Genomic DNA, 23077 nt, shown 5'->3' with positions numbered 1-23077 from the left:
CTGAGCACTGACCTGCATAAATTTTCACCCCCTCTCCAGCCTCCTCAGGCCAAGCAGCTGGACAGAGCTCTCCCCTCAGGATTTTGCGTTTGCTTGGCTGGTCTCCAGAGTGCACCCGTGCAACAGAGGGGGTCATTTCAGTCATGAGCTCGGCCCCTCCCCACCTCGCTGGGTATGTTACCTTCAGCTCACCATTCAGGGTGTCGGTTTCCTTCCAGTCTTTCTGATCCATGTTTCTCTTTGCGGCTGAGATTATATACAATTTTGTATTTCACAGACCATAAGCAACATCATCTTAAACCTCCCCAGCAGGGTGCTGGAGGCCTGCCCTCCTTTGAGCCTTTGTTTACTTGCTGGTTGGCAGCAGGCAAGAGGTCACCCTGAGTGCTGAACGGGTCAGCCGCCCAGAACAATGACAAAGTGCTGTGGCTCAGCCTTGAGCTTCTACGCCCTTTTGGCAAGATCCCTTCCTTCTGCAGTCACAGGGCAGATCTGCACTCAATCCAGCTCTCCCAAAGGTTGTGCTCTCAGGAGTTCCCTCCCCTGCTCACTGGTCAGACAGGCATACCCACCTGCACGGAGACACAGGGCACGCTGCCCTCGAGGCGGGGCCAGCCTCTGAGCCGCAGTCCAGCCATCTCCCAGGGTCGCCTGAAGACACCTGGGCACCCTGGCTGCCCTCAGACTCCTTTCCACCCACATCTTGAAAGTCTGCTCCTACCAGATCAGGGTCCATATCTGAATTCACTTGATGCTGCTCTCTGGGCTTGGTCCTTTTTCCCGCCCAGTGCCCATCCTCTTCTGGGCTTTCCCATGCCCAAGGCCACATGACCCAAGCATCTCCAAAAATAGCACAGTCTCGCAAGAGCAGGCCTGTGTGCATACAGCCTGGGATTAGCCTGTGGCTTGTGAACTCAGGTCAGTCTTAACTATGACACCTGGCGTCCTCACACCAGATTGGGACAGGCATCTATGTTGAAACTTTATTACAAAATTATAAAGCAGAGCTCTGTAACAAAAAATACACATTTGGGTTTGGTCTAACACCCAAGTAAGTCTGAGAAAATCTTAATATAAGCCACTTGAAATAACACATTCACGTCCAAAAGATTTCAACAAATTTGTACAATATACATTGAGCACTAATTCCTGTACAGCTTATTCTTTCTCGTTTGGATCCAGCTATTCCAATGTATTATGAGCCAGTCAGCTGTCCTGTCTTTTAAAACAAGTCACAACTGAAATCTCAGAACAATCAGCGAAAGCCATGGGATAATGGAAGAATTAGATGTTTCCATGGTAATTAAGACCAAGGATCCATGAGGGGCAGAAGAGAGTATCCAAGGATAAAAATCAAGTTTGCTACTTAAGTTAGATAGTAACTGAAATGGGATCTTAAGAATTCCCAGCCTTTATTTGGTGTAGTAATAAAGAAGATATACAAAGCGGGCGGGGGGGGGGGGGGGGGGCGCACTTAGGGTTAGGTTGTTTTAACACCTTTTCTCCTAAATGGAAACCTTCACCAAAAGGGATTAGAAGACTTAAAGGCAAGTTCTTTCTCCAAGATGAGTCAATGACATCAGTTCTGACTCTTACTGAGGTTACAAACCAACCATCAAGATATTGTTAACTCACGTCTAATAGGGAAACTGGGAGGTAGGGAGTGGTAAGGCCTCAGCAGAGAAAGGAAGTTTTAAGCAGGGAAACAGCCAGCTTCCGCCCTGAAGTTATTGCTAGGTTGTAGCTGAGCCGCTATGTGCAGACCTGTTTCACAGTGGAACTAAGGAGTAGCTGAATTCTTTGTTAAACTGGTAGGCACCGTAAACTATAGTATTTACTGTCCAGCAGAAAGATGGTGTCTTTACAGGGAAATCTCCGTTCCCCCCAGTTCCTACAAAGGCTGTAGCCCAAAATCAAACTATCTAGGACTTGGTATAATGTCAAGGTCAGTGGTTTAGTGCTTGATGGAGAGAAAGCATTAAGTATATCCTGTACCAACCAACAGGTGCCCTTACAGGTTTCCCACTGCTTTCCAAAGTCGTGATTGGTTCTTCTGGTCTGAGAGATCTCAGCTGCACGGGGTGGGAATAGGGGTGACTGCCAAAGCCCTCGGCTGTCTGAGGGTTTGCATAGCTCATCCAACGGTAATGGCGGCGCACGCAGCTCTTCTGATAGTGCACAGAATGTATGTTTGGGCTTGGCTAAGCTTCTCCAGCAAACTTGAGCTCTTGCAGTGGTGAAGAGACCCTGAGAGGGCTCAAGAACAACACTCACTCATTGCACGGCCCTTCCTAAAGAGCCAAGGGAATGCTGCTTCTTGACCTGCCCCTAAATCAGCAGGGTGAGAAAGGAAATGGGATTCGGGAGTCCCTCCCAACCTGGAGAACAGACATGGGCAGCTGTCTGCTCAAGGGTTGATACCTCTGAGTGCTCAGTCTTACATGCTTGTCTGACTGGAGTAGAATAGGCCCTTTGCCTAAGTCTCTTCAGTGAGACCTTCAAGTGAGACCATGTTTAAAACCTCCATGGGCAAGAGGGACCTCGTACTCAGGGGAAAATGGTTTAAGGCTGTCTGCTGGAGAAGTCAAAGCCAAGCAGAGAGCCACTGCTTCCACCCAACGCTTTCCCTTTTCCTCATCAACTAAAACAGGATGGCACAAAGTCAGACCCCAGGAGAAGCAGCAGAGGTGACCCACGTACTGTCTTTCACAGACTGGAATCTCCCACCAGTCTGAAAGCCAGATGCTTTGCTGACTCCCAAGGTCAGCTCAGGAGAGGGAGAGCTTCCCAACCCAGCACTTCAGGAAGCAACTCTTAATGACTTAAAGTTTTCCAATCGCATTTGCGTTTCATTTCTCACCAGAAGTAAGTTTACTGGTCCAAATTTCTGTCCCTAGGAGGATCACTGTTGGCCTGGTAAGCTACCATCTTTTTGGTCTAAAGAAACAAATGGATTTTAGGTAAGGTATCAAGAGACTTTAGCAAAGGTCGGTTAAAGCACAGAGAGCCAGAGAGACCAGAAATGAATCCAGGTGTGCCGGGGAGGAAGACAGCCGTCCCCACCAGGACTCCTGGTGGGTGAAACAGAGGCACGCCGCTCGGGGGGGTGGGCGGGCTACAGGAGGAAGGGTGAGACTGTTTAGGTTCGCAGAGGAAGGGAGGAAGATGTGGTCGAAATTCTGGAAAGTCCTCTCCATCAGTTACCATCGTCACCCCAAGATCACTGAAACAGGGACTGGCCTGTGCGATCTGTACCAGTTTCCACTGGCCTGGGGCTCGGCCAGCTGCACGGTGTACCTCTGAAGCAAGACAGGCATGCCCAAGAGGTGACACAGCATCTTTGCTCGCCCTGGTCTTGGGAACACTGCACATTTTCTGGTTAGCTTGCCCGTCTGCAAGCCGGCCCACCGTGGGCCCAGACACCTGGAGCTCTGTCCCCTAAGGCACTGCAGAAGCCCACGCGAGCCCTCAGGACCGGAAGACGTGCACGGCTCGGATCACGTACTGCCGGCAGATGGGGCACTCGTTCATGCGCTTGCCGCACTTGGTACAGGTGACCATGTGGCCGCACTCCAGCAGAACACAGTCGATGGGCGAGTCCATGCAGATCCGACACAGGTTCTCCTCCAGGCTGCACGGCACTGCTCCCCCTGGACATGGCAGAGGGACAGTAAGGAGACTAAGTGTGTGGGCCGGGGGCACAGCCCCCCAGATCCACACACCCCCCTCAGGGACAAGGAACCGTCTCCCCAGGAACTCACTCCACCTGCTTGTTTAAGCTGCACCTCCATAGGTTAGGCTATAGATATGAAAAGTCAAGTACTTATAGATCAAAGACATCCCAGAACGTGAGAGTAAGGCAAAGGCCTCAAAGCTTAAAAAGAAGTAACGTTCAGACAATTGAGGCTGCAATAAAGCCAGGGAGTGCCATGGAGGGACTCGATATTCCCTGAGGCAGAACATGCTGAAAAGATATAAAGCTGGCTGAGAAGAGTTTAGGCATCAACAGAGTTGTAATGAACAGCTCATGAAGGATCATGAGACTCTGTAAACATACCCCTAACTGAATAAAGCAAGCCACGGCCTGCTTCCTCAGGCTTCCTTGGAGGAGACTCCATGGTGCCAGAGCCCAGCAGAGACTATAGCTCCCTCTTCTCTGCTTCCCACACACACTTCACCCACACCCCGTGACTGCTCCTCAGCACCTTCAGAATTGTGAGTTTGCCTCCTTGTCTCCCCACTAGATACGGGCCCCTAAATCCAACAAATGGAATCAATTTCTACTGAGGTAATAATATACTTAGCATCTGCTGTGTGCTCTGAGGCCTGACAGTCATCTTGAATCCCTGAAACCAGTCCTGAGGTGAAAGTGAACATGTTAGTCTGACTCTTTGTGACCCCATGGACTACAGTCCGACAGGTTTCTCTGTCAATGGAATTCTCCAGGCAAGAATACTAGAGCAGGTTGTCACTTCCGCCTCCAGGGGACCTTCCTGACCCAGGGATTGAACCCGTGTCTCCTGCACTGGCAGGCAGATTCTTCACTACTGAGCCCCAACAAAAACTATGAAGTAGGTACTCTCGTTACTCATTTGATAGGTGAGGCAAGTGAGACCAAAGGGTTAAATAGCTTGCCCAAAGATTGAAATCCAGGTAGGCTGGCTTCTAGGGAAGTGGCCTGAGGGCAGGGACTGCAAAGACAGTACTAACTGCTCAGCACAGTTCTCAACAAGGCTAACCGGCTGGTGCGACTGGGAAGACACTAGGCATGACCTATATCCTAGGTCAGCTGCAGGAACGGAAGAACCTTCGGGTCCCCAAACCCAAGCCTTCCCAGCACGTTTTAAATGGCAGCATGAATCAGGCGGCCATAAATAGGGAACTGCTCGTATACGGTCCCACCTCTACGGTCCCACAGGGGACTCTCATATTCCACTGCTTCTGCACTTTACCTGTTCCTTGGACTATTCAGAAAGTCAAATCACTTGAGGTGGGTGGGCTGTGAGGCAGTGAAACCTATTTACTCCTGTGAGGAGCTGATGGCCCTAACAGGGAACATTTGGAAACTGAACAATATAAACACCTATATATATAAGTAGGAATACCTATAGATATAATAGATAGTATGGGCTATATAAATAGCTCATCCATAAATAAGATGAGCTGGAGTAATTTACAGAATTTCATTACAGATTACTTCTGTCAAGATTAACAAATTCATTAACTCAGTTGCCAGCATTCTCCCAGGGAGTCAGAAAGACCCCAAGTGGATGGCCAAACTTTGGTGTCAGGTGAGGGTCTAGAACTCCAAATGCTCAACTCTGGAATGTATCAGCCAGAGCAATATGGTGAGAGCTCTTCCCTAAGAAAGGATTTTCTCAGAGTAGTGTAGGGGCCTGAAAAGCACTTTAAAACTTTTTCAGAAGACACTCCAAATTTTCCCTTAGTAAAACGGCTGTATAGCCTTGAGGCTTTCACAAAAAGGTCTATCATGCTTCAGAGTGATTGCATCTGCAGTCAGATTCCTGCAGTGCATTCTGGGGGTGCCAAGAGACCTGTGGGTGGTCTTTAACACACAGGTTGGTACATGGCAGCTGAGTGCCACGAAGTATGCTATATACACAAGGCTCTCAGCTCGCCACCCCTGCTTTTCACTTGGTACCAGAAGTTGATGAACATCCCAAGTGATTTCCCTGAAGGTACACACAGAGACCCTCCCACACAGACCAAGACGGAGTGAACGCCTGACTCAGAACAGGAACAGCTACGTACCGTTTTGGTCTTCAGCACTGCACACTGCAAAGGGAAGGAAAGAAGGCGTCTGAATACATGATGACAAGGAAAGCCTCCAGCCACCCTGGCTTCACTTCTGAACTCTGACCGCTCTCCTGCTGGGAACCAGGCCACCCCCCTCAGACCCTCCACAGATGGGAGACTCACCCACCGCCCCTGCCAGGGTGTCTGGTCTAGTCTTAGAAAAAGGGCTTCCACTGCTTTACTATGAACAAAACTGCCAGGCAGAAAGGAGACTGCACAAGCACAGTGTCCTTTTCTTCTATCGCATCGGAAGCCAGTGTTAAAGTCAAGAAAGGAGGAACAGTCTGTCCTGGTTGGCCAGGGAGTCTGGGTGTGACTCCCCAGAGGCGCCATCTCCTAGTCCCAGGCCCTCGTCCCTCCTTTGGGGAGGTTCTGGGGACCATCACCTGTGATCAGGTGATCAGGCAGATGTCCCCTAACTCTGATGAATCTGAGCTCCTGGGAGAGGAGAACCCGAATCTGACTCCAACTACTGTGAGCAGGCAAGTCAGCGCAACATTGACCTGCAGGAGCCCAATCAGCTGGGGAGCGAATGGGTGAAGTCATTTCAGGAAATGCGGAGTTCCAAACAGCTAGACCCATTTCTCTCCTGCAGGGCTTCTCTGCCTTGATTGGTACAGTCTTCATCTTACCACAAATCGGCAGCATGGACATAACAGCAAGTTTTTTCTTCCCCAAACTCATTTGACCACAGACCTTGTTTTACTGTGCATCACTGTAAATGATACCATGGAAAATGCTTTGGAAAATGAACAGCCCCAGGCAGACAGGTCACACACAGCGTGCCAGCACCTGTGTACAGAGCTTGAGTATGGCCAGATAGTGGTGAGTCTGATGGGGCGACATAAGGCGGGAAAGGCCATGGACTTAGACCCAGAAATCCTCAGGGCCAATCTAGGCTCTCCAGTAAAGGGAAGATGCTAACAATGCCTATTTCACAGGCTGCCCTGAGGATTAAATACATATACATGATGCCTGACCCCCACCCGGGGAACTCAGCTCCAAAGGACTGTTATTATTAGAGGATGCAAATGCGTAAGGTGGCTGGCTCCTTCCTCAGCTAAAAGCACGGAAATCGAGTCAGGTCAATGTAGACTCTAAAGCGAGACAGCAGGCGCTCTGGAGCTCTGCGCCGCTGCCGCCCACATGGCCCCTCACCCAGGTGCTGGAGTCCCTTCTGGTCCTTGTACAGCCGTGTCACCCTCTCCATCAGTTCCCACTTCTCACAGCAGCCCTTGTAGTTGACGAAGTTGCGAGCCAGGATCTCCTTGAGCTGTCGCACAGTGAGACCTTCGATGTCCTCCAGGTCGGTCAGGTCAGACAGCGAAGCCCTCCGGCCTGGGACAAAGCTGTCCTCTGAGTCGACGGACTGCGAAGGCAAAGATGGGATGGGTGGGCTCCCTGGCCCCGCCCTCACTCCCAGGACCCCAGAGCTCTCATCACCCTGTGCTTTTGGTGACTGGCCTCAAGGCAAGCAGGAACAGGGGCACGTGGAGGATTATGTGGCCCCAGGCTCTGCATCGCCAGACAGACCTCCGTCTCTTCCTGCCCCGAGGGCTGTGCTCAGGCCCAGCTGACCACAGACCCACCCCCAGGCCAGGCAGGAGGAGCAGCAGCAGGCTGAGGCAGGTGGTTTTGGATCCCTATTCCTCCTCTGACTGATGCTGAGCAGTACCGAGCATGATGCTCACCCCTCTGAACCCGTCTGCCCCCCGTAAAGAGGTGGCAGCAGTCCCGCCACCCGGGCTCCCTGTGGAGATTGAACAAGGCAGCACAAGAGACTGCTGCGCGCGGCTTGGGTCTTTCTCCCCTGGAGAGTTCTGCTTTCCCACGGAAGAAGCCCGCTTCCCGGGCAAGCATCCCCTCTGCACACCGGAGACCACAGCTCTGCGGCCCCACGGCAGTGCCCTGAACGCCCTCTCATCTTTCCTCCCGATTATCTGACCTCCTTCCCCTGACAATGGCCACCGTGTGCTAGAAGCAGAGGAAAAGAACAAGACCGGCACAGCGGCACCAGAAGCCTGCCCTCTGGCTGCTCTCAGCAAGTCAAGAGACTGGAAACCAATGGGCTGTGCCGCTCCCCAGTCTCTGGTGTGACACGGACCGCTCCTGAGGTTCGCCTGGAACGCTCACTGAACGCCACCCCTGAAGACAGGACTTCAGAAGGACTGTCATCACAGCCTGCTCCTCCCCTCTCCCCCGTGAGGCCGCCCAGAGGGTCCTGGCGAGAACAGCAGCTAGAGCCAAGGCGGAGGCACAGGCACCGCAGGGCCCACCTGGGTCTCGTCCTCAGCAGGAGCTCCGGCCGTGCGCTCCAGGTAGACGGGCTCCTCTTGGTCCTGAGACACATGGCCATTGGCCTGTGGCGAGAGAAAGATGCCGTCACATCCGCAGAGCTGTCCCAGGGATGGCATGGGGCTCTTGCCAGCTCACGCCATATCCAAACACACTCCCATTTCCCCGGGAACCTGGAGTCTCACTTAACAGCATTTTAGAAGCCTGACTCTGTCAGGCAGGGAAGCAATACGCATAGATTTCAACTCTAGAACAGGATGGCATTAATTCTGCCTACTGCCAGGATGGCATTATCTGCCACTCACCATCAGTGTCGGCTCAGCTTGCACACTCCGAGTGGAAGGAAGATCACACGGCCCTCCTCTGCCGGGCGGCTGTCAAGTCCGTTCCTGACACTGACGCCAAAACGCCAAGTCTACAACTTCTGCCCGCCATCCCTGGTTCTGCCCCCAGACCAGTGTCAACTCTCTTCTCCCCAACTGTTCAAACTATGTCTTCGCTTCTGCCACATGAAATCTCCCCAGCTTCTTCATCTGGCCCAGATGAGATAAAAGTTTCCAGACCCTCACCCCCCCGGCCCCACCCCCTGCTTCTGGCTAGTCACTGCTCTCATTAGAAATTCTAGAACTATGCTCAAAGCAGCAGGGCAGACTGTTACTAAGAGCTATCTTGAAACCCGGTCAAAACTTATTTTAAGGCATCAAAGAGTCGATTAACCTGAGACTATATAAGACTAATGCCTATGCTTAAGAAGTTTCATTCGGCTCAGAAGTCTAAACTCTCAAAAGGTTTCCCCTGGGTATTCCTTCAGGTTTTGCCACAGAGTAGTTAGTCAGAACTGGGAGCCACCTAATCCCGTCACCATTTAAGCCACAAATCCCTCACCTAGATCCTCTCCACCCACAGCCCCCAAACAGGCAAAGGGTCTGGTGTGAGCCCAGAGCAAAGAGGTGTCTGAGCTCACAGGCCTTTTCCACTGGACTCTTCAGAGGACCAGCAAAGGGACAACCTGGGAAACAGTCACTCACTGCCCCCGCTGCTCACCTCAGGTCAGAATGCATAATATGGAGCTAATTAAGAAAAGGCATGCAATCACAACAGAAATGAAGAGCAGAAGTAACAACTGTCACCAAAAATGCCAAGTGACAATAAGCTCCTGTACACAGCACACGTGGACAGAGAGGCTTCCCAAACAACGCCCAGTTTTCTCTTAGCTTTACGTCAGCGTGGCACCCACTGGCCTCCTGGTGTCACCTTGCGTTCCAAGAAGCTATTCGGAGCCTAACCTCTTCCTGAGTAGCCAGTTTCTGTACGTCTTCTCTTTTCCACAAGAAAAACGGGTCTTGTGCTGCAGAGTACGCGCCGGCCTTTCCAGTGTGCCCACGGGCTGAACCCAAGTCTCCAGTGAGTGTCTGCCCGCAGCTAGCTCTGGTCCATGCGCTTCCTTCACTAGCAGCTACTGCCGGGGCGTCACAGGCGCAGGAAAGGGCCCCGGTGGGCGAGCGCTGCCAGCAGACGCACAGCCTGTGTGCTGCTCGCTGCAGGCCGTCAGGCCGCCCTGCACGAGCTACTGCGCTTGCCCTGTTTTTCTGGCTGGCAAAATGCAGGCCTCACCAGAACAGGGGACGTGAGCTGACCTGAAGGCCTTCTGGAAACATCAGAGAAGCACCCAATGAAGCTCTGGCACATGGTGTGACCTATGCGTGCAGTCTGCAAACTTCTGATTAATGAAAGGAACCCACCTGAAGGTTCTTTCAGGGAAAAAAAATTCCCTCGAGGCACTCTACTGGCTCCCCATAAACAGAGAGAAAACCCTGGACCCAAGCAAAGGGAGGCAGTCAGGACAGGTGGCCCTGCCTGTCCAGCAGGCAGAGCAGAGCCGAGGGGCAGTGGCGTCCCAGGGCACGCAGGGGGAAAGCCCGCTCAGGCTGTGTGCGCTTCCTGCAGGGGAGCATGCGGTCACAGCGGCCTTCATGGCCCAGTGCTCGTCAGGGCTGAGTCAGGGGCCCCGTCCCAGCAGAGGTGGGGGTCAGAAACGAGAGACGGCAGCCCCACACATCCTGTGTGGAGGACGACAACACTGGCGCATGCCTGCTCTGGGCAGCTCAAAGCCCTTCAGACGTGGGATCATGCCGCCAGTCAGTCCTCCCCATATCCTGGCAGGAGCCAAAGTGGTCTGGATTACTAACCTCATTGCCTTGTTAAAGGCTCAGACCTCCTCGAAGTGACCCAAGAGTCAATGACCAACAGGATGTGGAAACTGGATCTCCTAGGTCCGAATCCTCCCACTGTTGCCCAAGTCAGATGACTAAAAGGCTCACTGAGACACTGAAGGATAGCTACAGGACGTCACCACGCCCCGATGACAGTGATCCTGGCACTTCGGAGGTGGTTAATACATGCTCACTGAATAAACAAATGCATGGGAAAATAGCTCCTAGAGACCCAGCACCTGGAAGCCAGAGGCTGCCTCTTCACCCAACCCTCCCCTCTCCCCACCATGAGCACCTAGTCTGCAGAGCTGGCCCTCTGCTCACGTCCTGGGAGCCCACTTCCTGTTGGTCCTAACCTTACAGGGTCCCCCGGGGCTACACACACAGCTTCCGGCTACTTCCCATCCTCTGTCCAGTGCCTCTGCCACTGGAAGCGGGGGACCACTTCCCCCGTGCCCACCCCAGACCTCTGGCTGAAGCCTCCTGCCTTCCCGGCACTGGGTCCTCCCCCGCTCCCCACCCCACCGAGTGTGTGGGTGTTTGCTTCCTATTCTATAACTTGACACCAGTCTTGCTGTCTGACACCCTATCCTTTCCTCTTTCACCCGCCTCAAACCTCTCCTCAGTGATAACCACCATTCAGAGCATTGTTTTGTTTAGTCACTAAGTCATGTCTGACTCTTTGCAACCCTATGGACTGTAGCCCACCAGGCTCCTCTATCCATGGAATTCTCCAGGAAAGAATGCTGGGGTGGGGTGCCACTTCTTTCTCCAGGGGATCTTCCTGACGCAGGGGTAGAACCCAAGCCCCCTGTGTCAGTGGTGGACTATGTACCGCTGAGCCACCTGTGAAGCCAGAGGTCCACCGGCATCACTCTAATCCCACAGTTGGCTTCCACACCCACCTTCCCCCTCAGAGGGGCTTCTCAGCTAGAAGCAACATAATCCTCGCTTCTGAGCTTTCCAAGCCTGGTTCATAATTCAGTCCAGGTGCTGCTCTGAGCCCGCCACCCCCAGACCCTGCTGGGATGCTGACAAGGCCGCCTACGGTTCAGTAGCCCTCCAACCACAACCCAGCCCGGACAGCGCTGGCAGGGGCCGTGCCCGGGTCTCAGTCACAGCGTTTCCCTCCTCTGCCTTGCCTCCACATACTCTTTTTTTTGGCCTCACCACATGGCACGCAGAATTTCCCCAACCAGGCATCAAACCTGTGCCCCCCACATTGGAAGCTCACAGTCATAACCCCTGGACCACCAGGGAAGTCCTACGTGGTCCTTTTTCTCCCTTGCGCCTTGTGATGATCACTGAGGAACCGAATTCCCCATTAGCCAAGGAAGACCATGGGGTGAGAAAACAGGAGGGTAATCTGATCAGAACCAAATGTGGAGACCTAACAGTGAATTTTCTCAAAATGTTTCTAGAACAACCAATTTTTTTAAACTCTCTAAATGGAATAGGAACCTATTACAAAGAAAGAGAAAAACACAAAAACCCAGTACCATGCATCTGTCTAAGAAAAGCCCAAACGTGAGTCTGCAGTCCAGAAAATACCCTCCGTCCGCGGTAGGCACAAAGGCGTCCCGTGACCCGTGCACTGAACCCCTCTCCCGAGGTGCTGGGGGAGAGGGACCCCAGCCCACCCTGGAGAGACGGGAGGCCGCGCGTGGCCGTACCTGCTGCCGGCCCTGCGCCTGGCCGGGGGGTGCAGACGGGAGGCCGGGTGAGGTAGGCGGCACGGTGCTGGTGTGGGGCCGGGTGAGGAAGGCCTGCTGCTCGGGGAAGTCGGGGCCCAAGGGGGGCGCCTGAGTCCTGCCCTCCTGGGAGATGACGGGCTGCTGGCCGAGCACCAGGAACACCAGCTCCTCCTTCTCCCGGCACATGTCGGTAGAGATGTCGTGGAGGCTGAGATAGTCCCTCAGGTCCTTCACCTTCATCTTCATGAGCTCCTCCCGCCGGAAGCCCGTGGCGCAGACGCGCTGGCAGAGAAGGCAGAGCCGGGGACCAGCCCCCACTTGGCTCGAACAGCTGGTGCAGAAGTTCTTCTTACAGTCCAAGCAGGTCTGCTGCTTACGAGCGAGAGGCAGAGAAAACCACATCAGACCGTGAGGACAAAACAGCATGACAAGGGCTGGGACGACCACCTGTGACTCGTCCTTTCACTGAGCTCCTCCTCTACCTGGGGGTCGGGCCGCCAGGCAGAGTTTGGGGTCAAACCCCCGCGGAGGCAGCAGGGCCCCCACAGGTCTCCTGCAGCCACAAGCAGGGCCCCGCGGGCAGGATTCCACTGGAGGCTCACGTCACTCATGCTACTCACTGGGAGACAGATAGGCTGTTAATTAAGAGTGACAGCTTCAGGATAAGAAAAGCCCTGCCTTTTATGAAGTCTCCCTCCTCCGCTTCTTGTGGGGTCACCTTGGGGCTGTAACTCAGCCTCTCTGGCCCTGTTTCCTCATCTGTAAAGTAGGGGATGATGAAAACAACTACTTCATGGGACTGTGGTAAAGTTAAGAGATAATGCGCTTAGCATATCAGACACGTGTGTCTTCCATAAGTGTTTAGTGTTTTAATTATTATTTCTAGGAAATAAAAGCCAATGATGAGAGTCAAGATTCAAATCAGTATCACGGAGTAACTCTCCTCCAATAATTGTCTTTTGTTCTATACTTCTCAATACTATACAATCTATGATAATTACTACTCCATATATATATATATATATATATATATATATATGTATAATTAAATGACTGAGGGGCTACCATGTGCCAGAGCTGGACTTGGCTTATCATTTAGTTCTGAAAGCAGGTATTTTCCTACCTCCCTGCTTCCAGGACAGAGCATCCGAGGCCTGTAGAGACGAAGGCGCATCCTGAAGGGCAGGCAGGGGACGGTGGGTCTGGGTTTGGTGCCCACACTCGTGCTCTTTCCACCAGGCCGCAGGACTGACTCAGCCCCACGCCAGACCCCACCGTGCCTGGCCAAGGGTCTGGCTCTCCCTCTCGGAACTCCTGGCCCTGACCCTGCCCTGCCCCGGGAAGGCCCACTCCGAGTGCTGGGAGTGCGGGGCTGTATGAGAGCAAACCCAAGACAAATATTTAGTCAGCAACAGGAGGCCTCGGACACAAGGGGGGAGCTCTCATCTGTGGAAGTACAGGGTGTCTCGGGTGGCTGACGAGAGCCGCCAGGCAGGCGAGCTGGCACCGCCTGGCAGCAGCTACTCCCGGCATCACAGGGCACCAGGGCGTGCTCGGCCCCCAGGAGGCAGCTTCCGGCCCCTCGCCCCGGAGGCTGAGCGAGTGCAGGGACAGCCGATGAGCCCTGTTCCGGCCACGAGCAGGCCACACGCCACCACGGGGGTGAGCCCTGGGCCCCTGCGCTGGTCCTGCAGGGACCCTTTAGAGAAATTAACAACTTTTCATCCTGGGGTGACTTCAGAATTAACCTAAATCTTTCTGCCCTCTCTTTTCTAAGTATAGAAAGCTGTTCAAGCAAACAAGAATGCCCAGGAGACTCAGATTCCCAGAGTCAAAATCACAGGCACTCTGGTGTGGCGCTGAAGAAGTCTGTAGAGCAGAGGGGGTTATATTTAGTCTTTTCTAAGTGTCATTTGAGCAGTAAAGGGAAGCGAACGTAAGGCTGTGACTGCTGACACTTGGAAGGACACATGTCAAGCTCCCTCACTCTCCACCCAGTGATAACCACACAATACAACGTTCACATGGCTGCACGCACTTTAGAACAGTTCTGGTACCAGTCACGCTTGGGTGGAAAGGAGATGTTTTGGGGTACTTTGGGGGTTCAGTCACAGCTAAAGCTTTTCTAGTGGGCGATAAGATGTGTTTAGGATGACACAGTGAAATTACAAGGCTTCCATGTCATAAAGCTGTAGGTCCTGACATGGAACACTGCTTACATCAGTACAGTTTGACAAGACCTAGTCTGACACAACTGAACAGCCCTGAGTTGCTCCATCAGCTGGATCTAAACAACTATCTTCTACGGTGTGCAGCGCACAGGATACCAGATCAGAAAGCAAAGACAGCAACCCACCCAGCTCCTCCGCACCTGCCCCCAGGGGCTCTGAAGCCTGAAACACACCCGACAGGAAACAGTAAGTCAGTGCTCGCTTGAGGCTAAAACCCCAGTTTGAAGAGTCAGGAGAGAAGAAAGGAGAAGGAAAAAGCAACCGTCAACAAATGCTGGCAGAACAAGTAAAGAAAACACGTTAAGTATAAATTCCAGCAAACCGTACACACTGAGTAGCGAGGTGGCAAGAAAGATGACCGAGGGGAGCCCGGGTGCCCACAGAGACACCTGGAGCATGGGGCGCCAGCAGGGGTGCCTGCGTGTGGCTCCCCTCTGCCAATCCACCCTTCCTCTGCTACCCCCCACCCCAGCCAAGTTCCCTGGCACAGGCCAGGCCCATGTTCTCAGCCCTCCTCCTTGCCGTCCTGCCCAGAGGCAGCCCCTCCTGGGAGGGAAAGGGCAGCAGGGACACGCTAGGATTAAGTCCTGGCTGGCTGCATCCCCGCTGGGGAAACTCTGCAAAACAGACAACTTCCCAGAGCATCAGCTCAAGACTTCCCTGGTGGCTCAGTGGTAAAGAATCTGCCTGCCAATGCAGGAGACACAGGTTGGATCCCTGGTCCAAAGAGATCCCACATGCCGCGGAGCCACTAAGCCTGTGTGCCTACAAGTACCGAGCCTGCGCTGTAGAGCCAGGGAACTGCAGCCAGCCCTCACGCCAGAGCCCGTGGTCCGCAAGAGGAGCCGCTGCCATGAGAAGCCCACGCACCGCAACTAGGGAGAAGCCCTCGCAGCAGCGAAGACCTAGCACAGCCCCAAACAAGAAAAACACAAGCAAAACAAAAGTCAGATGCTCAGCCTACCTCGAAGGACTACTCAGCTACTACATGAGCTAATGCACAGTGAACCTCAGCAGGAGGTAGGCACCCCACACAGTAAAAGGTAACACAGTCACCTCGAGTTCCCTTCCCCTTGGGCCAGGACCAAGGAGCCATCCCCTCTTTCTACTCTGAGACTTGATTATCTCCTCCATGTCTAAAAACACAACCTCCCTGCCAGGCCACCCTATCCTCCCCTTCCTCCACCTGGTCAACTAGAGAGGCCAAACATCCTCCAAAACCGTCAGGGCTGCTGCTAAACCACATGCAGGTATCACCAATACAGACAGGATATGTCACTTCCAGCTAGTCCTGTCCTGCAATTTCCAAGACTGGAAGCTCTGGGAAGCCATGGCTCCATATTTTTTTACATCCTCTCTTATAAAGCCCTTAGTGCTCACTGGGCTTTGTACCAGGGAGCATTCAGCAAATACTGACCACAATGAAGAAAGGAAAAAGAGACAGGAGGATCCATGTCGTCATTTCAATTCAACCACTTCAAGAAAAGACATTTTGAAAGCTTGCAGCTGTTAAATGCCAAACCCTTGAGATAAGATGCCGATCCACTCAAGCACGAAAGTACAAGTGCAAAACTCTCGTAGGAGAAAACATCCTTAATATTCACAGAATTCACTGTGAATTACACAAAATTAATCCATCCCTTTGTGGCAAGAAAATATTGTACCAATAACCATCTTTTACCTTCCAACTAGAACTTCCTTTCCGCCTACAGAAGCTCTTCTTGGGACTTGCCTGGTGGTCCAGGGGTTGAGAATCTGCCTGCCAGAGACATGGGTTTGATCCCTGCTCCAGGAAGATTCCACGTGCATTGGAGCATCTACCGAGGCCACGTGTTGCCAACAACTGAGCCTGCGCTCCGCAACAAGAGGAGCCCGAGCAACGCAACTGGAGCTGGTAGACCCCCTCACTGCAACTGAAGAAAGCCCAATCGCAGCAACAGAGAACCAGTGCAACTAAAATAAACAACTAATTTTTTTTTTTAAGTTCTTCTTCTTGGTACAGAAGCTTTCTTCCCGTCTCCTCACACAGCTGCGCCTTTGCCCTCATCCTCCTGTTAGACTTTGAGCTCCCTACTGTGGAGGGATGACTCTTCATCTTTACCTTTCCAGCCCAGGCAATGCCTAACACACCTAACACACTGGATATTTTTCACTAAATAAGAAAAAAAATTACTTTATTTTTTAATTTTGGCCACGCCAGGCAGCTTGCAAGATCTTAGTTCACCGAACAGGGATCGAACCCACACCCCCTGCAGTGGAAGCTCAAAGTCTTAACCGCTGAGCCACCAGAGAAGTCCCCAGAAGCTAATTATTTTACTCAGTGCCATGCCTCATTTTAGACAGACTGATACCCTGGCTTCTTCGGTTTGACCTCCTCCTCCATTTCATCCGTCTTCATAGCCACAGTCCCCTGTATCTTAGTAGCTGAAGTGCCTTTTGTGTCTGAGTCTCTTCCTTTTCATTTGTAAAATGGGTTGACAACCACTCCTTCACAAGGTCTGGCACAAAGAGCCGCTCACCAGATAGAAACTACCTGGATCGGTCTCGGCCTCCCCCAGACTAGGCTCTGGGAACTTCCCACTGGTGTGGAGCTGCCTCAGTGCCTCTCCTACGGCTCCGGCAAACCACCCTCCTCGTGAAGCCATGTCCGCTCCCTGAAATATGATCAGCCAGCTGTGGCTTTGTTCAGAATCCTTCAGCGCTTCCTTGTGGTCTGGTGGCTACAGGCTCCTCACTGTGGAAGCCCTGGGCCTTTACTACTAAGGTCAGCTTTGCTGCCTCACCTCCCCAGTACCCTGCATCCTGGTCGGACAGGCCACGCACTCTTCCCAGGCCCAGCCTGCATCTGCTCCACCTCTGGTGCTGTTACCTCAGCCACTGCTCTGCAAATCAACAAGCCTTCCTCTGTGGCTAGAATGATCCCTTTACCAACAGTGCCTGATGGCCTCATACTTAACTTATGCAGCTGACTCGTTAGTTCTTTGTAAATGGAGGCCTCCTTAACCAGACAGTAAGCTCCCCAGGGGAATGCCCTATGTCTTGGCCCTCTCTCCACAAAAGCGTGACCTCTAGCTGCTACCACGCTGCTGGGACAGAACCGGGCCCTCAGTGAAACTCTTCAGCATGGAAATGCTAGCCATAGAGTGATGAAAGTAGAAACTCTCTGATCTACTTGCTCTTTTGCAAATTCTTCTCAACAGTCTACTCATTCATTCATTCATTCGAAAAACTGTATTGCCCAACCTACCATGTCAGTCTAGATAGACACTGGGAAAAACTTGTGGGCAAAACCGACAGAATCCCTTACTCTGTGTACCATCTGAAAAGACAGTCAGTCCACAAACACATGTATGTTGGGTGGTGAAAACCACTATGAAGAAAATAAAGCACCTTCCCATCCCCACCCAACCATCTCTCTTTCTTCTGGGGCCAGTTCTCTCATCCATCCGCTTTCCCTCTTCTGGCTGACCAATGTCAAAAATGTGCTGGATCTCCTGATTTTCCCAAGTCGGTTTTTTTTTTGTTTTTTTTTTTTTTCAGTTGGAAGATACAGAAAGAAGCAGGGCAAAGGCTAATAGAGTTTTGCCAAGAGAACGCACTGGTCATAGCAAACACCCTCTTCCAACAACACAAGAGAAGACTCTTCACATGGACATCACCAGATGGTCAACACCACAATCAGATTGATTATATTCTTTGCAGCCAAAGATGGAGAAGCTCTATACAGTCAGCAAAAACAAGACCAGGAGCTGACTGTGGCTCAGATCATGAACTCCTTATTGCCAAATTCAGACTTAAATTGAAGAAAGTAGGAAAAACCATTAAACCATTCAGGTATGACCTAAATCAAATCCCTTATGACTATACAGTGGAAGTGAGAAATAGATTTAAGGGACTAGATCTGATAGATAGAGTGCCTAATGAACTTTGGACAAAGGTTCATGACTTTGTACAGGAGACAGGGATCAAGACCATCCCCATGGAAAAGAAATGCAAAAAGATAAGATGGTTGTCTGAGGAGGCCTTACAAATAGCTGTGAAAAGAAGGGAAGCGAAAAGCAAAGGAGAAAAGGAAAGATATACCCATTTGAATGCAGAGTTCCAAAGAATACCAAGGAGAGATAAGAAAGCCTTCCTCAGAGATCAATGCAAAGAAATAGAGGAAAACAACAGAATGGGAAAGACTAGAGATCTCTTCAAGAAAATTAGAGATACCAAGGGAACATTTCATGCAAAGATGGGCTCAGTAAAGGACAGAAATGGTATGGACCTAACAGAAGCAGAAGATATTAAGAAGAGGTGGCAAGAATACACAGAAGAACTGCCCCAAAAAATCTTCACGACCCAGATAATCACGATGGTGTGATCACTCACCTAGAGCCAGACATCCTGGAATGTGAAGTCAAGTGGGCCTTAGGAAGCATCACTATGAACAAAGCTGGGGAGGTGACGGAATTCCAGTTGAACTATTTCAAATCCTGAAAGATGATGCTGTGAAAGTGCTGCACTCAAGATGCCAACAAATTTGGAAAACTCAGCAGTGGCCACAGGACTGGAAAAGGTCAGTTTTCATTCCAATCCCAAAGAAAGGTAATGCCAAACAATGCTCAGACTACCACACAATTGCACTCATCTCACAAGCTAGTAAAGTAATGCTCAAAATTCTCCAAGCCAGGCTTCAGCAATACGTGAACCGTGAACTTCCAGATGTTCAAGCTTGTTTTAGAAAAGGCAGAAGAACCAGAGATCAAATTGCCAACATCTGCGGGGTCATCGAAAAAGCAAGAGAGTTCCAGAAAAACATCTATTTCTGCTTTATTGACTATGCCAAAACCTTTGTGTGGATCACAATAAATTGTGGAAAATTCTAAAAGAGATAGGAATGCCAGACCACCTGACCTACCTCTTGAGAAACCTATATGCAGGTCAGGAAGTAATAGTTAGAACTGGACATGGAACAACAGACTGGTTCCAAATAGGAAAAGGAGTACGTCAAGGCTGTATATTGTCACCCTGTTTATTTAACTTACATGCAGACAACATTATGAGAAACGCTGGGCTGGAAGAAGCATAAGCTGGAATCAAAACTGCCGAGGGAAATATCAATAACCTCAGATATGCAGATGACACCACCCTTGTGCAAAGTGAAAGAGGAGAGTGAAAAAGTTGGCTTAAAGCTCAACATTCAGAAAACTAAGATCATGGCATCTGGTCCCATCACTTCATGGGAAATAGATGGGGAAACAGTGGAAACAGTGTCAGACTTTATTTTTTGGGGCTCCAAAATCACTGCAGATGGTGACTGCAGCCATGAAATTAAAAGACGCTTACTCCTTGGAAGGAAAGTTATGACCAACCTAGACAGCATATTGAAAAGCAGAGACATTACTTTGCCAACAAAGGTCCATCTAGTCAAGACTATGGTTTTTCCAGTGGTCATGTATGGATGTGAGAGTTGGACTGTGAAGAAAGCTGAGCACTGAAAAATTGATGCTTTTGAACTGTGGTGTTGGAGAAGACTCTTGAGAGTTCCTTGGACTGCAAGGAGATCCAACCAGTCCATCCTAAAGGAGATCAGTCCTAAAGGAGTTCATTGGAAGGACTGATGCTGAAGCTGAAACTCCAATACTTTGGCCACCTCATGCGAAGAGTTGACTCATTGGAAAAGACCCTGATGCTGGGAGGGATTGGGACAGGAGGAGAAGGGGACGACAGAGGATGAGATGGCTGGATGGCATCACCAACTCGATGAACATGAGTTTGAGTAAACTCCCGGAGCTGGTGATGGACAGGGAGGCCTGGCATGCTGCGATTCATGGGGTCGCAGAGTCGGACACGACTGAGCAACTGAACTGAACTGAATTACTTACAATACTGTGACTGTTTTTACGGGACCTCAGTATGAATCGGCCACAGGCATACATTTGTCTCTCCATCCTGTACCCCCGCCCTTCCACACCCCAACCCTCCAGGCTGTCACAGAGCACCAGCTTTGGCCGCCCTGAGTCATGCATCAAACTCCCAATGGCGACCTATTTTACACATGGTAATGCATGTTTCAATGCTATTCTCTCAAATCAGCTCCCAAGTTACCACCACTATCTTCTCTGTGCTTTCTCTCCGTTTCCACTCCAGAGTATAACTGACTTTAAAAAAAGGGGGGGAGGGGGCAGGTGGAGGATCAAACAAACCTACTGCAAATTCATGCTGTGGCTTTTTTTTGTTGTTGTTGTTTGGTCTGCACTGCATGGCTTGCAGGATCTTAGTGCTCCAACCAGGGAGTGAATGCACAGTCAAAGTGCAGAGTCCTAACCACTGCACCACCAGGGAATTTCCCACGCTGCTTCATTCAGACAAGTGTTTTCCCTATTCCTTTCTTGCCAGTCACTTTGCCACTTCTACTGATTGTTCCTAGCATTGCTCACAATGTAGCGACAAAAACAGCAGGAGCTCTGACCATCCAACAGACTCCTGATGTGCTTAAGGAGCCCTTGAAATGACTGCTTTAGATAGAGGACAATTCCTTCATCGGTTATATGGGAACACATAACAGTAGCATGTACGTCACAGAGTAGTGTAAGGATGCAGGGACACCACGCACCTGAAATGTCTATCTTGGTGCCAGGCAAGTGAACAGGACCGCACGGCCCCGAGTTCCTCCTCCTCTCCACCTCAGCCTCCACCTACGGACTGAACCTCTCAGTCCACGTGTAAGAGAAGGGCCGCCTGCCCACGGACCCACAGCCCCCTGGCTTTGGCGCCTCTCCGGCTGAGTTCTCAGCGACTGGGGTAGCCCAGCAATTCACAACAGAGCTTGGCTGTGTGCTCCCCTTCCCTGCACGGCAGTGAGGTACAGGCAAAAACAACCTACAAGGCAAACTGCCCAGCCTCCACCATCTTACAGGTACAGAGGGGTGGCTGGTCAACACTTCAGGCTGCAGAAAGTCTGACACGCTATCTTCAGGGAGAGGACTTGAGAGTCAGAGACATATGTTTGAATCCTGGCTCTGCCTTTTAATAACCACGCAGCTGTGGGGCACTACCTAAGCGGAGGGGAAAGAACCAGTATTTTCATGTCTGGGAAGCTATTTGTCAGGAACTTGACAGATACAGTTTCCTTTTTCTGTTAAACTTTAAGCCTTAGTTTCTCATATGTAAAGTAGGAGTTTAGGGCCCCTGAAACCTACATCATAGAATGTCCCTGGGGGTCCAGTGGTTAAGACTCTGTGCTTCCAATGCAGCGAGTGCAGATTCAATCCTCAGGCGGGGAATTAAGATCCCACATGCCATGTAGCACAGCAAAAAGAAATCCAAAACAAAACATCTACATCATAGAGGTATTGCAAGGATTAAATGAAACCAAAACTCTACAAATTTCTTAAAATAGTCCCTGGCACACAGCAGATGGTTTAGAAAGTATTTTTTCCTCTCAAATTTCCCATTATCGTCATTGGAACATCACATTCTGGGCTGCACACTTCTCATTCTCTGAGTCCTTTCCTGGGTCAGGGCTCACCTTCGGCCCCCGGCGTGCTTGCCCAGACAAGAGGGGAAGCCCACACCCACGCACACCATCGGCCGGCCAGCAACTTCACCTCCTGTTCACTAATCTGGAAACCGCTATCATGCATTTTAAATGATATGGCTACAGTACATAAACAAGCTCCAGTCTTCACCTTGTCAGGGTCTCCTGATGTATCTGAGATCTTCCTGACACTGCCTTCAATTAAAAGAACAAGTTCATCTCGAGTCAGGCTTTTTACGATGGCAGCTAATGAAGGAAACAGCAAGTGCCTGCTGCACCCCAAGCACCGCGCCAGGCCCCCTGAACAGCTTAGCTCACTTTATTCCTAGGACACTGTGAGATGTGATTTACGTATGACTATGATATCCCCACTTCAGAGTCAGGAATTGAATCTCAAGAGGTGAAGTCACATAGCTGGGAAGTGGCTGAGCTGCTCTCTGAATTCAGATCTAGCTGTGTCCAACTCTCTGCAGAAATGCTTTGCTTTTGCTTGGTTAGTTTTCTGGCCATACCTTGCAGCATGTTGGATCTTAGTTCCAACTCTTTGCAAGTTCCAACTTAGCTCCAACTCATGTTGGATCTTAGTGCTGACTCTTTGTGAACCCATGGACTATACAGTCCATGGAATTTTCCAGGTCAGAATACTGGAGTGGGCAGCCTCCAGGGGATCTTCACAATCCAGGGATCGAACCCAGGTCTCCCACATTGCAGGCGGATTCTTTACCATCTGAGCCACCAGTCAGGGAAGCCCTCAGTGCCCCAACCAGGCATCAAACCCATGCCCCCTGCACTGGAAGCGCATAGTCTTCACCACCGGACCACTAGGGACGTGCCCTGCTAAGTTAGTTCTAATACTCATGTGAAAGGACGGGTTGGGTCTGGGTTGCCAGCTCTGCACCGGCAAAGGGAAGGGCAGGCACCAAGGAGGGGAGGCCTGCCCGAGGGCCCGTGGCTACAGTGGTTGAGCAGGCCCAGAAGTCGACACTCACCTTCCTGGCCATGCTTGCGAAGTGGGCCCCACAGGCCCTGCAGCTTGGTTCTGAGCCTGTGGGGGAAGGGAAGGAGCTGTACCCAGGGTTGGAATAGGCCTGCGTCCTGGCACCCTGGGGCGGTGGGGCCTCCTCAGGCTGTCCATCCAGGCAGAACCAGTTGCAGCAGGTTGCCCACATGATAAGATCTGATTCGAGGAAGAAAGGGGAGAAAGGTCAGAATTAAAAAGACACACCTCGACTGGGTTCCCACCCCCCGAGGGCACAGGGGAACGGCCAGTATAGGTCCACACCTGCCGCCCGAGGCGAGGTG

The 23077-nt window shown here is 51.4% G+C and overlaps 1 protein-coding gene across 13 annotated transcripts in view; it reads right to left on the bottom strand.

Annotated features, from left to right (window-relative positions):
- Positions 1 to 969: 969 nt before the first annotated feature.
- The window catches only part of RFFL (ring finger and FYVE like domain containing E3 ubiquitin protein ligase), a 75472-nt gene continuing 53364 nt past the window's right edge, over positions 970 to 23077 (bottom strand). For 10 of the 13 annotated variants that reach the window (XM_070478684.1, XM_070478685.1, XM_070478688.1 and 7 more), the window contains 6 exons: positions 22765 to 22952; positions 11999 to 12391; positions 8094 to 8177; positions 6976 to 7186; positions 5773 to 5796; positions 970 to 3650 (listed from right to left, as the gene is read on the bottom strand). In XM_070478684.1, the coding sequence (XP_070334785.1) occupies positions 3469 to 3650; positions 5773 to 5796; positions 6976 to 7186; positions 8094 to 8177; positions 11999 to 12391; positions 22765 to 22944 (1074 nt within the window). In that variant the 5' untranslated portion in view covers positions 22945 to 22952 and the 3' untranslated portion in view covers positions 970 to 3468. The remainder of the gene's footprint in view (positions 3651 to 5772; positions 5797 to 6975; positions 7187 to 8093; positions 8178 to 11998; positions 12392 to 22764; positions 22953 to 23077) is intronic. The other 3 variants (XM_070478679.1, XM_070478680.1, XM_070478681.1) reach the window with 3 other exon arrangements.

Source organism: Odocoileus virginianus, chromosome 17, assembly GCF_023699985.2.
Source record: "Odocoileus virginianus isolate 20LAN1187 ecotype Illinois chromosome 17, Ovbor_1.2, whole genome shotgun sequence".
NCBI lineage: Eukaryota > Metazoa > Chordata > Mammalia > Artiodactyla > Cervidae > Odocoileus > Odocoileus virginianus.
This window is presented reverse-complemented; position numbering and strand designations above follow the sequence as displayed.